We start from the raw sequence: 13885 nt of genomic DNA on the forward strand, positions 1-13885 counted from the left end.
GCCTCCGCCCGCCCTGACAGCGCCACTGCGGCTCGGCGGGCGCGTCACGTGGCTGGCGCGGCGCGGCCTCCAGGCTCGGGCGCGGGCGAGGGGCCCGGCGGGAGGACGGACAGACCCACGGACGCACTACGGGCGGCACTCGGCCGGACGGGCTGGGCGCAGCGCGGGGCGGCCCGGGGGCGCCGGGGCCCGGCGGGCTGCGCGACGCGGGGCATGGGCGCACCGGGGGCCCCCGGGCGCAGGCCGGCCGCGGCGGGGCGCCCGGGGCGCGGGGGCAGCGGCGGGTGGGGGTCCTCCCTAGCTGCCGCCGCTGAGCCCCCGCGAGGCCCGTGACGCCGCAGCCGATGTGGCCCCGCGCCTGCTGCGGGCCTGCACCGCCGCCGCACAGAGACGCCGCCGGAGCCGCCGCCCGCACCCGGGCCGCAGCCGCCGCGCCAGCCCGAGCCCGAGCCGGGGAGCAGGAGGCGGCGCCCGCGGGCGGCCGGCCCCGGTATGGAGAAGCGGGCGGCCGCGGGGCCGGAGGGGGCGCCGGGCGCCCGGGCGCAGCTCGCCGTCGTCTGCTTGGGTGAGTGGGCCGCGCGGGCCGGGCCGGGTCCGGGTCCCCCGCCTCGCAGCCCCGCGCCGCGCCCCGCTCGTCCCCCGTGTGGCCAGCGCTTCCCGGAGCCCGCACCGCCATCGCTCCCGCGCCGGGGCCGCACAGAGGGCGGGCTCCCCAGCACCCCGGCCTGCTGGGGTCTTAGGCCTGGGAGGGAGACTCTGGCCGCGGAGCCCCGGCTCTCGCCCGGCTCGGAATAGCGCCTCCGAGCCCGGGGTGAGCGGCGCGCCGGCGACCCGTTCCTGCAGGCGGCTGGGGGTGGCAGGCAGCGGCTTTCTGCCCGGCCGGCCCGCGCTTAGTCTGGAGGCGATGGAGCCTCCGGAGCTGCGGACAAAGGCCAGGCCGGCTGTCCCCTGAAGATGGAACTGTTTCCTGCCCAGAGTTGGGGTGGGGGCGGGTGTTAGCTGCGGACGGGACCGAGGATGCCGAACAGAGGAGGATGCCTGGGGAGGAGGCGGCGGCAAGAATGACTCCTGCTTTCCCTTTGTGTCGTCCCAGACCCAGCGAGGCAGGCCTGTTCGGCCCGGGGTGGTGTGTTTGGGGAGGGCCGAGAGACCTATCCAGGCTGGCACCTGGGCGGGAGGGGCTCCGGCCCTGCCCGGGAGTTTTTCTGTCCACCTTTCCAGAGCCCTGCGTGGGGAAGAGGAAGGAAGGAGTTAAATCCTCCGCCCACATGGCTCCTTTATTTACCATGATGAAGGAGGGAGGCCATTAGAAGAGCGAGGGGTTATTAGGGGACACCCTGTGATGTCACCATGAGGGATCTGTAGTCTGACAGGTTTGCTGAAGCCACTGAAATGACAAAGTAAAAAAGCTGTAGCCTCCTCTGCCCCCCACGAATCAGGGAGCTCCAAGTCTGGGGGAAGGCCACAGCTGTGCGATCTGGTCTCAGTAACCGGTGGAATGTAACTCCTAGGGCTCCCACCCCCGGGCTGGGGGGTGGTCATGTGCTCTGGGCTCTGAGCTGCTGGGTGCTGGCCTTTCCTGGTGAGCAGGGCAGGGGGGTCCTAGGCTTCCCCCAGCCCTCCCTGCTTAGGAGATGTGGCATGGCTCTGCCCAGCAAAGCCTGGTGTCTTGGGGGTGGGGAAGCTGCCCCTGCTTACCCCCCAGGTGGGAGCTGACCCTCCAGAGATGCTCCCTGCTTCCTTTAGCATCCTTGGTGTGGGGGAGGGGTATCCTAAACCCCAGGAAGTGTGGTTTGCCCTCCCACTCTACCCATATCCTCCTTCTGGGCCCATAACCCTTGAGGCAGAGCAGTAGTGAAAGCAGAGGACAGACCCCATGGAGGTGGGTACTGGAGGGGGCAGCAGAAGAGTTCATTGCCTCCCTTCTCAAGGTCAACATGGCACAGTGAGGTGGGTGGTACCATCACCTGGCTGGCTGTATCTCCCTGTACAATGGGGATAATCAGAACTGCTTCCCCTCCCTCCCTTGCTGCTGGGTGGACCAGGTGGCAGCAAAGCCCCCCTGAGGGAGTGGTAGAAGCTCTCTTGACAGTCAGGGCCCCCACCTGGGCTGAGCCAGGGCCCCTTTCTGATGGGTGGATGCAAGCCTGACAGGGAACAGACTTTCCAGGCATGGGGAGTGGCAGAAGCTATGTGACATGGTGTGATGCAGCCAGGCTTTCATGCTGCTCTCTCAACTGTGGGCATGCCGGGGTGGTCCTTAGACTTTCTGGGGTCCTCACCTCTGCCCATCTCAGCAGGACCAGGGGTGGGAGGCAGGGTCTCTAGGGTGGTGCTCTTGGCCTGTAAGATGAAGGGTCCAACTTTGAGTTCAGCTGTGTTGTCCTGTTCCCCAGCAAGGCGCCTGGGACCCCAAGAGCCATCACCCCCACTGACCCTTGTTTTTGTCTCCACAGTGAACATCTTTCTCACGGGGAGGCTCAGCAGCGCAGTTCCCGCCTTAGGTAAGCAAGCCACTTCTCTCCTTCCTCCCATCCTTCTGGCACTTCTCGGTTAGTGACCTCTGAGGACAGGCCTTCTGGGTCCTGGCTCCACCCTGAGGCCACCTGGCCTCTTGTCTGAAGACTGGTCCCTGTGCATCTTTTCTGTATCACAGAGGAGCTATTTGGCCTTGGGCAAGCTTAAACTTCTTTGAGCCTCAGTTTCTTCTTTTGTAAAATGGGTGAAATAATAGGATCTACCTCAAACCTTGGGCTCTAGGGGTGATCTCCAGTTGCCTGGACCTGGACCTGGTCCTGGGATGCTGCAGGCAGGGGAAGTCCTGGCTTGATAGGTGAGAGTTAGACAGGAAGGAGGGTGGGGCACAGCCGTAGATCGGCTGGGCTGCACATGAAGGGTGAGTATGGGACAAGATGACTTCGGGAGACAGCTGAACACTATCGTCCAAAACACCGTTGGCCAACAGTACACAGACTCGAAGGAAACACGGTCAGCACCGCCCTGCCTCCTGCCTGTCCGTGTGGGTCCGTCCATCCGCTGGCCATCTTGGGGCTCTGGCCTAGTGCTGAGCACAGCAAAGACTCAGGAGTAGGAGGAGCGGCCCAGTCCCTCCGTCCTCCATTGCTGAAGGGGCTGCCAGGGGTTGGCGAATGGATAAGTCCAGGCCCCTGTGGCCCTCGGTGCCACCAGGAGAATTCTGAGAAGGGCCTCTTTTTCTGTAATCGATAAACCCCAGTAAACCTCTTACTAATTCAGCCTATATACCGCCATCTTCTGCAAACCTTAAAAAGGTATTAAAACAAACACAAGTATCGACATAAAAACATTAGGTCAAGGTGTAGCTCAAGGTGTAGCCAGGGAGAATGTGCAGTCTGCAGTCTGGAGGACGTCTGACTTTGTTGTCTGTTGTGCTGCATGGTGGGGCAAGAGGTACCTGGGATTCCTAGTTCTGCTCAGGGCCCTGCTTGCTGCAGAAACCCACAAGGCTGGCTCAGGTGTTAGGAGCCAGAGCTCTCAGGAAGAGGGGCCCCGGCTGGCTGCTGACAGGCTAGGGTCTACAGAAGTTACTCTCACCAGCCCATCTTGGCCTCTGTGTCCCTGCCAATTCTCTCTGTACCTGGCTCCATACTCTCTGCAGCCTGGCCTTCCTCTGCTGACTTAGCCCCAGTCCTGCCTGGCATCCTGGCCCCCCAGTCTCCTATCCTAACTTTCAGGAAAAGACTGACTGGCCCAGCCTGGGTCAGGTGTCTGTGGCCATAGTTGGGGAGGGGGGCAAGGGAGCATGGGGCTGTCACGTCTTACAAATGTGAGCCCCAGGCCAGCCCTCCTGCTGGTGTGGTGGGTGGGCATGTCACCTCAAACATATCTGTCACATGCATGTACTCCAAGTTTAGCAAAGTGATGCTCCAGGGACAAGGTACACTCGTAGAGCTAGAGAGAGAAACACACCTGCTCAGGTCTTCATGTTTAGTTGTCCTTAGCTGTCAAGACTTCAGGCCCCAGCGGGGTTGCCCAACTCCAGGGGCTGCCGTTCACACCAAGGTGTCTGTGCTTGGTGCCCTCGGCATGCAGAGCATGTGTGGCCATAAGTGGTAGACTGAGGCCCTAGCTCTCCTGGAGTCCAGCTCTGACTCCTCTAGCGCTGCTGATCAGCTGCTGGCTGCCCAAGGTGCCCCCCCCCACCACAACTCCATTACTGCTGGGAACCTCACAGGTGTTTTACTCCTAAGCCCTGGTCCTGCACCAGGTGTGTCAGTCACTGACTGGGTCAGGTGACCCACCTCCTGCATCCCCCATCCCGCACATCTCTGGGCTCCGCCACATGGCCGCTGTGGCCCCAGGGGGTAAACCTGGGCAGGGTCTTCATGTTCTCCATTCACTTGGCAACTTCCCCAAGTGCCGGGGAGGGGTTCCCAGCTCCCGGTGGTCGGGTTACACCGGGCCAGTTGTCCAGAGCATCGATCGCCTCTGGAAATTGGACCCACAAGTTGTGCTTCATAAGGCTTTGCTTATGTCCTCTCAGGAGTACTTGATGACTCTTGGGACAAGGAAAGAAGGATGCTGGCCTAAAAGTGCCCAGTCATCCCTCGCCCACTTGAGGAGGCCACCTTGGCCCCAAGGACCAAGGGAATCTTCTGCCAGAGTGAAGGCAGGCCACCTTCAAATAAAGCCCAGACAGACCTCTCTGACTGCCCCTAAACAGCCCCCCCAAACCCTCTCTCTTTGTCAGTATCTCCCCAAACACACAGTCCTCCCATGTTTCCTCACTGCCTGCCCACTCTTACCCTATCATAACCCTTACCTCCCACGGGGAATTCCTAGAGATCCCCCTGCCCCATTGGTATACCCCCCACTCCCATGTCACCTGAATGTCTGGCTAGAGACTACTGCTTTGCTCAAATTTCCCAACCATCCCTCGGAGACCAGCAATGCCCACTGACTCCATTTTATGGATGGATAAGCTGAGGGCCAGGGCAGAACAGTGTGGCTGGCAGTGTGGGCCCTAGGACTGGATTCATGAAGCTCTTTCCCCATCTGTGCCTAGGCACTGGGTGGTATACTGAGGAGAGGCCTGCTGTCACAGAGAGAGCTGGAGGCTGGCTGTCTGAGCTAGTGGCACCCTCCAGACCCACGGCCAAGCAGTGTCCAGTCAAGAGCCCCTGATGGGAGCTGCCAGTGCCCTGCACAGACCCCAGTCCCCCTCCTGCTCCATACACACTTTCTTGCCTGATGGCGGGCTCATGGCTGCAGAAACCATGGTCTCTGTGGCCCCCTTTGGAGAAAACAGTTAACCGACTGCTGTTGTTTCCCCTCATGTGGGAATTTTTGGGGTAGCCCTGGGGGGCCCTCTGGGGTGAGGCTCTTTGTGGGGATGTGTTGTCGGGGCTCTGTTGAGAGGCAGATCTGGGCTGGTAGTTGTCCAGTCAGGGGCCTCCCAATGCCTAAAAAATGGCCAGACTTAGGCCTAGGAGGGAGAAGTATTCTGGCCAGGGTGGGCGGAAGACAGAAAGGTAGCAGGTGACACCTGGCATGAGGGTCTGGGTCTCCCTTGACCAGTGTAGGTGAGACACTTGGCCTCCAAGTGCCCAGACACAACAGGCAGGCCTATCTGCGTCCCCTTGGGAAGACCTCTGGGGCCGGAGTAGGGAGAGACTGGGGCCTGCCCTTCCCCAGGCCCTGTCTTCGGGGCTGAGGGTACAGGTGAACAAGGCATGGTTCCCACCCTTGGATGACTCAGAGGCCTGATGCTTCAGCTTAACATGTGCTTTAGAGACTCAATGTGGGAGCAAGATGCGCCCCCAGCCTTGCTGGGCCCTCCCTATCCAGGAACCTCCCGCCCAGCACCCTCTGGGAGAGATGCCTCTTCTGGGTTTTGTAAACCAACACCTCCCAGGTATCCCAGGTTAGCACCCAAGGTCTCTGTGAGGTCCACATGGCTGGTGGCCTCACCTGTCAGAGGGAACCCGACTGTGGCTGGGGCACTTTGTATGTTTGGGTGTACCCCTGAGACCCCACTCCATTTGTTTCCTCCTTACCCTCCGTGGCTGGGAGCAGAGTGCATCGCTCCCATTTTCCAGGTGAGAAAACTGAGGCTCAGGGAGGCTGCCTCCCGGGGCCACGTGTGAGTACCAGGTGGTGAGGTGCTGTCTTGTACCTCGCTGACCCGGGATTGTTGAGGCTCCGATGGTGACCCCATAGTGGCCAGCTGTGCTTTAGGGCCAAGAGAAGGTGTTTCTGCTCTAGTCCTTTGATGCTCTCGTAAGTTGTCGGTGGGGGTTACCGACTCCTCGTTAGACACTGTGTCAGGTCACCTGGACCTCTATGGTCATGGCAGTCCCCATTGGAAGGGGTTCCACCTGCCACTCATGCTTCTAGGTGCTCAGCAGGTACTTGGACTGACCAGTACTCTCAGTGATCCACATTTATTGAGCACCTACTGTGTGTTGGGCACCGTGTAGGATCCTGGGGACATGGTGTTGGGCCAGAGCCGTTACGGCCCCTGCCTTCTTGTGGGAGACTTTCATCAGGCAATCCCAGGAACAAAATGGAAATTGCAGAAGCTGGGGAGAGTGGACGGGTAGACGGCCCGAGCTCTGCTGGTGTAGCCTGGGGAGGGATTCCCCAAGAAGGGACACAGAGCTGAGAGCTGACTGATGCTGAGTGGGAGTCAGCGCACGGGTCAAGAGGGTGGGGAGAGCTCCTGCCAGGGACCAGCAACAGCAAAGTCTCCCTCCCAAGCAAGGGGCTCTGGGAGGTGTGGGACCAAGGGGGTTCTGGGAGGTATGAGGCAGAAGGGGTGGGCAGGGAAGCAGCTGGGGCCACAGCAATGAATTGTGTCCTTGTCCTAAGAGCATGGGAGGTGGCCAGAGGGCTTTCCCTCTTTCTGCAGCTGCACCATTTGAGGTCCCAGAGATTCTTGCTTATAGCCAGAGAGAACGCTGCTTCCAGGGCACCAGGTCTGGCATGGGAAGTTGAGGAGGCAGTGTCCCTGGGCTTGGCAAAAGGGTCAGAACTCTGAGCCTTGGTTTCTCCATCTGTAAAATGGGCCTTGCTTTTGTCACAGTCGGTTGTGAGGATCAGATGAACCAGCATGGTGCAGGGTTGAGAGGGCAATGACGCTGCTGCGGCCAAGTGTAGGGGCCCACTGCCTGGTCCCGGGAAGGCTCGCCACTGCCACAGCCAGTCTGGAGCCTCAGGCTGGGCAGGCTCAGCTGGGAAGCAGAAGGTGGGATAATGGATTGGTTAAAGTGAGGCACGTGGGGCAGGGTGTGGTGGGCCACCTCACCTGCACAGGCTGGCGTGATGCCCTGCTTTCATCCCTGACCCGGCATACAGTCAGCATTCTACATGATTGATGGCTCAGGACCGGCAGTGAGAGGCTGAGCCCACCAGAGGGCGGGGTGAATCCTGACCCTGCCACTCACTGGCTGTGCAGCCCTGGGCAAGTCACTCTCTCTGAGCCTTGGTCTCCTCGTCTGGTTACAACATCTATCTCCAGAGGCTTCCCACTTGTATGTATTCAGGATAAAACCCAAATTCCACACAAGGTATGCTGAGGCCCAGCCTGTGCTTCCAGCCACATCTGGACATTGCTGCATCCCTTCAGGCCTGTTTTTCAATCTTCACTCCACCCAGGGCTTCTGCGTAGAGTCTGTCTGCTCTCACCCCCAGCCTGGGAGTTCCCCAGAGCTGGGCTTTTGCCTGTCCTATTTGGCATGCCTATCATTTGTGCTTGGTGCATGGTAGATGCTCAGTAAATACATGTTGGGTGAGCAAAGGCTGAGGTCTGCATTTGGTATGCTTCAGGGAGGGCAAAGCCGGGGACTGTAGTGGGATGGCCTGTGCAGGCCGACAGGCCTGGGGGTGCAGAATTCCCCACTAAGCTGAGGCCCTGAGGCCACGATGTTGCACCTTGGAGTGGCTGGTTGCCAAGGAGAGTTGTTGGTGGGCTCGATCTCAGCCCTGTTGGAGGTGGGGGGACAGTACCTAGACTCTAGCACACTTTGCAGGGTTGGGGCTACAGCTGCTTTAAGTTCAGGAGAGTCTTCTTTGACCTCCCCATACATACCTCTTCCGTGAAGTCTTGAGTTTGTAGCCTTGCCCTTGGCCATAACCACACTTGGCTGGACTTGATCTCATCCTGGGGGAAGCCTATGCTCCAGCCATGGGGGCTTACACCCCCTTTCCCCTAACCTGCTTCTCACTGAAAGGTGGAGCTGGCATTTCTCAGTCTCCTCTTGCGACAGCCGCCTGCAGCGGAAAGCTGGAGCAGCACACAGAACGGCGTGGTGTCATCTACAGCCCGGCCTGGCCCCTCAATTACCCGCCGGGCACCAACTGCAGCTGGTACATCCAGGGCGACCGTGGGGACATGATCACCATCAGGTGAGGGGGGCCTAGAGGTATCAGAGGAAATAGATGTGGGCCTACACGTGCTGGGTTGAGTGACTGTGTATGTGAGTGTGTGTGTGTCTGAGCAGGTGTGGAGGGCACACACTTGGGTGTGTACGTGTGTGAGCATGTGCATGTGTAAGAGGACATGTGATCATATGTGAGCTGTAGGTATGTGTGTGCACATGTGAGTGCATGTGAGCAGGTGTGGGCATATGAGCATGCCCAGCTCCCTGGGTCTCTGAGGGCCTCCATGGCTGGGTGCCCTGAGACTTTTTCATGGGGCATGGAGGCTGTCAGTCACCTCAGCCTGCCAGGAAGGGAGTCCTGGGAACTGGTGGGCGTGATCTGCTGTGGCAGAGGTGCCCTCTCTGTCCAGCAGGGGTGGCTTGAGGCCAGGCTGGCACCAAGCCCAGAGCAGGGTTTCCCCAATGGGGCTTGGGGCAGTCTCAGCAAGGGCAGGAACCAGGTAGGGGCCTGAGTGCTCAAGCTGCAGGGACCTGCAGAGGGAAATTGGGTGAAGCAACCAGATAGTGGCACTGAGGGACTGGAACCCCTGGCCTGGAGTAATCGCGGGGACATTTTGATTTCCAAACTACACAGGAAATTACTGTGACTTCCATCTGCCCTATTTCTCATAAATGCCAAAGCACAGAAGACCTCTCCACCTCAAGTTACTCCGCAGCTCCAAAGCACAGGGATGTGATGGCATGAGCAGCTTCTGTCCTGGTCTCTGTGCCTCAGTTTCCCCATGGCCACAGGGCATGGCTCTGGGCCTGGGGGTCCAGGTTGTCACCCAGCTGCAGTCTCAGCCAGCCCATGGTCACGACCTCACCCTCAGTGCCCAGGCCTGGGGATCTGTGCTGAGTCTATCCCAGCAGACCCAGTGTGGGAGGAGTCTGGGCCCTTGGGCCTCTGTCCTTCAGAGGAGAGTGTCATGGGGCTCCTGACTCCCTCTACACTTTGACTTTGGGCTGGAGGTGCTGTGTGTGCACTGAGGAGGGAGGGAAGGGAGCGGCCACGGAGCTGAACGTGACAGATGCTGTCCACAGGTGTCATGATTCTTCGTGGAGCCACCCTCGGACCCCTGGGAGGGGGCAGGGTGGCTGGGAGTGGAGGAGTCAGGCAGTTTGGGAGGCGAGTGGGGGCGGGGCTGGCCATCCTTGCCGTGAGCTCCAGCCTGACCACTCTCTGCTGGTCCTTGGCCATGGGCCCCTGCCTGCCCACCACAGCCGCGGTCCTCTCTGCCCCCGCAGCTTCCGCAACTTTGACGTGGAGGAGTCCCACCAGTGCTCCTTGGACTGGCTCCTGCTGGGCCCAGCGGCCCCGCCCCGCCAGGAGGCCTTCCGGCTGTGCGGCTCTGCCATCCCGCCCGCCTTCATCTCCGCCCGCGACCACGTCTGGATCTTCTTCCACTCAGACGCCTCCAGCTCTGGCCAGGCCCAGGGCTTCCGTCTCTCCTACATTCGAGGTGATACTGGCCGCAGGGTGGGGCAGGGACACCAGGGAGCATTCAGTGCCTGCACCTGGGCTCCCTGCAGGCTCTCCCTGACCAGCCCTGTCAATCTTAGGACATGATGGGACTGGTCATGCTGCTGCCTCAGGATGCCTCGGAACTTCTTGAGGTCACTGACCCCATGCCACAGGCTTGGCTGGGGAGGGAACTCGTCCCTTACCCCAGGCTCAGGTCAGGGTCTGAGCCTACCCTGGCATTCGAGGTGGCCACAGAGAGGCGAGGGCCCCTTCTCCTTGGTGCTTCCTTTTCCCAAGCCCTGCAGAGGCCCAGCAGGGGTGGGGGAGCCACCTGCCTGCTCCTGGCTCCAGGCCCCCATGATGGAGGGTGGCTCTGCTCTCCCCTGACTGCCTCCTGCTACTTACCCCACAGGGAAGCTGGGCCAGGTGTCCTGCCAGGCGGACGAGTTCCGCTGTGACAATGGCAAGTGCCTGCCGGGACCATGGCAGTGCAACACTGTGGACGAGTGTGGGGACGGCTCGGATGAGGGCAACTGCTCTGCACCCGCCTCTGAGCCCCCAGGCAGCCTGTGCCCCGGGGGCACCTTCCCATGCAGCGGGGCACGCTCCACGCGCTGCCTGCCGGTGGAGCGGCGCTGTGATGGCACACAGGACTGCGGTGATGGCTCCGATGAGGCCGGCTGCCCTGACCTGGCGTGTGGCCGGCGGCTGGGCAGCTTCTACGGCTCCTTCGCCTCCCCAGACCTGTTTGGTGCAGCCCGCGGGCCCTCGGACCTTCACTGCACGTGGCTGGTGGACACACAGGACCCGCGGCGCGTGCTGCTGCAGCTGGAGCTGCGGCTGGGCTATGACGACTATGTGCAGGTGTACGAGGGCCTGGGCGAGCGCGGGGACCGCCTGCTGCAGACACTTTCCTACCGCAGCAACCACCGGCCTGTGAGCCTCGAGGCCACCCAGGGCCGCCTCACCGTGGCCTACCATGCCCGTGCCCGCAGCGCTGGCCATGGCTTCAACGCCACCTACCAGGTGAAGGGCTATTGCCTCCCTTGGGAGCAGCCATGTGGGAGCAGCAGTGAGGGGGACGGGGGCGACACGGGTGACCAGGGGTGCTTCTCGGAGCCACAGCGCTGCGATGGCTGGTGGCACTGCGCCAGCGGCCGAGATGAGCAGGGCTGCCCGGCCTGCCCGCCCGACCAGTACCCCTGCGAGGGGGGCAGTGGCCTGTGCTATGCGCCTGCCGACCGCTGCAACAACCAGAAAAGCTGCCCTGATGGCGCCGACGAGAAGAACTGCTTCTCCTGCCAGCCCGGCACTTTCCACTGTGGCACCAACCTGTGCATCTTTGAGACGTGGCGCTGTGACGGCCAGGAGGACTGCCAGGATGGCAGCGACGAGCATGGCTGCCTGGCTGCGGTGCCCCGCAAGGTCATCACCGCTGCCCTCATCGGCAGCCTGGTGTGTGGCCTGCTGCTTGTCATTGCCCTGGGCTGCGCCTTCAAGCTCTACTCCCTGCGCACGCAGGAGTACAGGTGGGCGCCATACTATGGCCGGGGCCTGGGGGTGCAGTGCAGGCCTGGAGCCTCGGTCTCTTCACCTCCCTGAGGATAGGCCTCAGGCTTGCTCTCTGTGCAGCTGTGGGTTTACAAACTGGGGCTTGGACCATCCATGTGTGGACTGCTCTTGCACATACTGGGGTCTGGGCATCTGACCATGTCTGCATGGAGGGGCAGGGTCCTCCAGTCCTTTGCTGTGTGGGTCCCCACCAGCCCTGCCATGCTGCCCTTCTGCCCACCGCTTTCAGGGCCTTCGAGACCCAGATGACGCGCCTGGAGGCTGAGTTTGTGCGGAGGGAGGCACCCCCGTCCTACGGTCAGCTCATTGCACAGGGCCTCATCCCACCCGTGGAGGACTTTCCTGTCTACAGCGCGTCCCAGGTGAGCCCCAGAAGGCATGAGACCCCACAAGCCTCAGGCTTCTGGCCGGACCTCAGAGAATGCCCGTGACAGGGAGCCAAGGGGCCAGGTGGGACAGCATGTGGGCTGGTCTGGTTCAGGGGTCAAAGGAAGGAGAGGGGAAGTCTGGGCAGGGTGACCTGGGGGCCACAGTCAGGTGGGTGGGACAAATTGGTCCTTTAGGGTCTCGGGTCCCTTGGGGGTGCGCTGACCTCTGCCCCTGAGCGGCCTGGCTGCTCCCTCAGCCGCTGCCCCACCCTTCAGGCCTCGGTGCTACAGAACCTTCGCACAGCCATGCGGCGACAGATGCGCAGGCATGCCTCTCGCCGGGGGCCCTCCCGCCGCCGCCTCGGCCGCCTCTGGAACCGGCTCTTTCACCGGCCGCAGGCACCGCGAGGCCAGATCCCACTGCTAACTGCCGCGCGCACCTCACAGACGGTGCTGGGTGATGGGCTCCTCCAGCCTGCACCAGGGGGCATCCCGGAACTCCCAGCCCCCCTTACAGACATAGGCAGCCCCATGGAGGCTGGGGACAGGCCTCCCAGTGTCCTCAGCCATGCACCAGATGTGGGACCTTCAGTGCCACCCCTGCCTTCTGGTCTGCGAGATCCAGAGTGCAGGCCCCTGGACAAGGACCAAAAGGCCAGCAGGGACACTCTTGTGGACAGCCCAGCTCCTGCAGACCTGCCTCGGGAGCCCTGCTCAGTCCAGGCCCCCCATCCCCAGGCCCCCACTGCCAGCAGCAACCTAGGCGCCCACTCGCCAGAGCCACTGGGGGTCTGCGCCCTGCCACCCTGCTCCCCAACGTTGGAGGCCAGTGATGATGAGGCCCTGCTGGTCTGCTGACCCACCGGACACACTGGTGACTGCCACAGCCCCGCTTTGTAACCAGGGAATACACAGTCATTTCTACCCTGCCTCCGTGTCCTTTCTTTTGGAGAGGCCCCCACAAGCAGCCCCAGTGGAGGGACTGGGCCCTCAGCCAGCTGGCTGCCTCACTTGCCCCCACCCCTGGGTGGGCAAAGCAGGTGGGGGCTGCAGGGCGGTGAACAGGGAAGAGGGTGGAGTGATGAGCCCCTCTGTGGGGTCCCAATATACACAAGCACTCTGGGGTCTCACTTGAATCTCCCCCACTCTATTCTGGGGATGCATTTTCAGAAAAGCAGGGGGTCCAGGACAGGGCTCTCTGTTTTCTGTGGCTTCTTGCCTCATTCACCTGGTGGTGGCACCAGCTGCCTGCCAGAGCTGTGCTGGGAGCTGCAGTGAGGACTGAACAGGGCCAGGGAGATGCTGGACCTTGTCCATGATGATTGCTCTGTTGGCGATGAGCCCTCCTCCTGTCCTTCCCAGTAGGGCCCGTGGAGGAGCTGAGCAAGGAGGCTTCTGCCCCATCCTCATGCCTGTGGTGGCAGCATGGGCCTTGCCAGGCTGTGCTCTTTGCCCTCTGGCTGAGGGGTCAATCTCCTGGGCACCATAGCAGGGCTGGGAATATGGGCACTGGGACGGGTAGAGGAAGCCCATGGGGTAGCTTGCAGGCACTGAGCTCCCCTGGATGAACTGCTCTGCTTTCTTAAGGGACCGAGGCTGAGGCACCAACTGACAGTGGCCAAATCCATCCCAGCCTATCTCAGGGCCTCAGAAACCAGGGTGAGGCTGTGGGTTCTGAAGTCATGACATTCACTTGGTGGCAATCTATGGGAAGAAAGACAATCCTGGCACAGAATCCCCAGGCACTCCTGGGTGGCTGAGCTCAGGCTGGCATTGAGGGGCCTGGGTGGTGGGCAGACTGAGTCTCTTCCCCATCCTCCATGTCCCTTTGGGGCAGGGTGGCTCTGGGCTCCACAGTACCAGCCCCAGGTGAGGGAGTGTCTGGGTCAACAGCAAAGCCCCCAATACCAAGAGCCTCCTCCAGAGCCTACCATGGCACCTTCCTGGCCAGCGACATGTGTGCCCCTGCTGAGGTATGCCACCATTGGACCCAGTCTGTGCCCACCAGGGACTCTCCTGATCACATGTGAACCACCAGCCCTGTTTATTTATAGGCCTTTTCAGGAAAAGCTAGCAGGGCA

At 61.5% G+C, this 13885-nt stretch overlaps 1 protein-coding gene across 4 annotated transcripts; it reads left to right on the forward strand.

Moving 5' to 3' along the window:
• The first annotated feature begins 259 nt into the window (after positions 1 to 259).
• On the forward strand, positions 260 to 12728 carry LRP3 (LDL receptor related protein 3). Of its 4 annotated transcripts, none has more exons than XM_063111001.1 (7): positions 260 to 565; positions 2457 to 2504; positions 8211 to 8385; positions 9648 to 9862; positions 10277 to 11393; positions 11666 to 11798; positions 12081 to 12728. In XM_063111001.1, exons 1-7 carry the CDS (start codon positions 493 to 495, stop codon positions 12660 to 12662), a joined length of 2343 nt encoding a protein of 780 aa, XP_062967071.1. In that variant the 5' UTR covers positions 260 to 492; the 3' UTR covers positions 12663 to 12728. The 4 variants fall into 4 exon arrangements, with proteins under 4 accessions (XP_062967071.1, XP_062967072.1, XP_062967073.1 ...); XM_063111002.1 differs by having other exon boundaries at positions 8247 to 8385; XM_063111003.1 differs by having other exon boundaries at positions 12062 to 12365.
• The last annotated feature ends 1157 nt before the right edge of the window (positions 12729 to 13885 follow it).

This window comes from Cynocephalus volans, chromosome 10 (assembly GCF_027409185.1).
Source record: "Cynocephalus volans isolate mCynVol1 chromosome 10, mCynVol1.pri, whole genome shotgun sequence".
Lineage (NCBI taxonomy): Eukaryota > Metazoa > Chordata > Mammalia > Dermoptera > Cynocephalidae > Cynocephalus > Cynocephalus volans.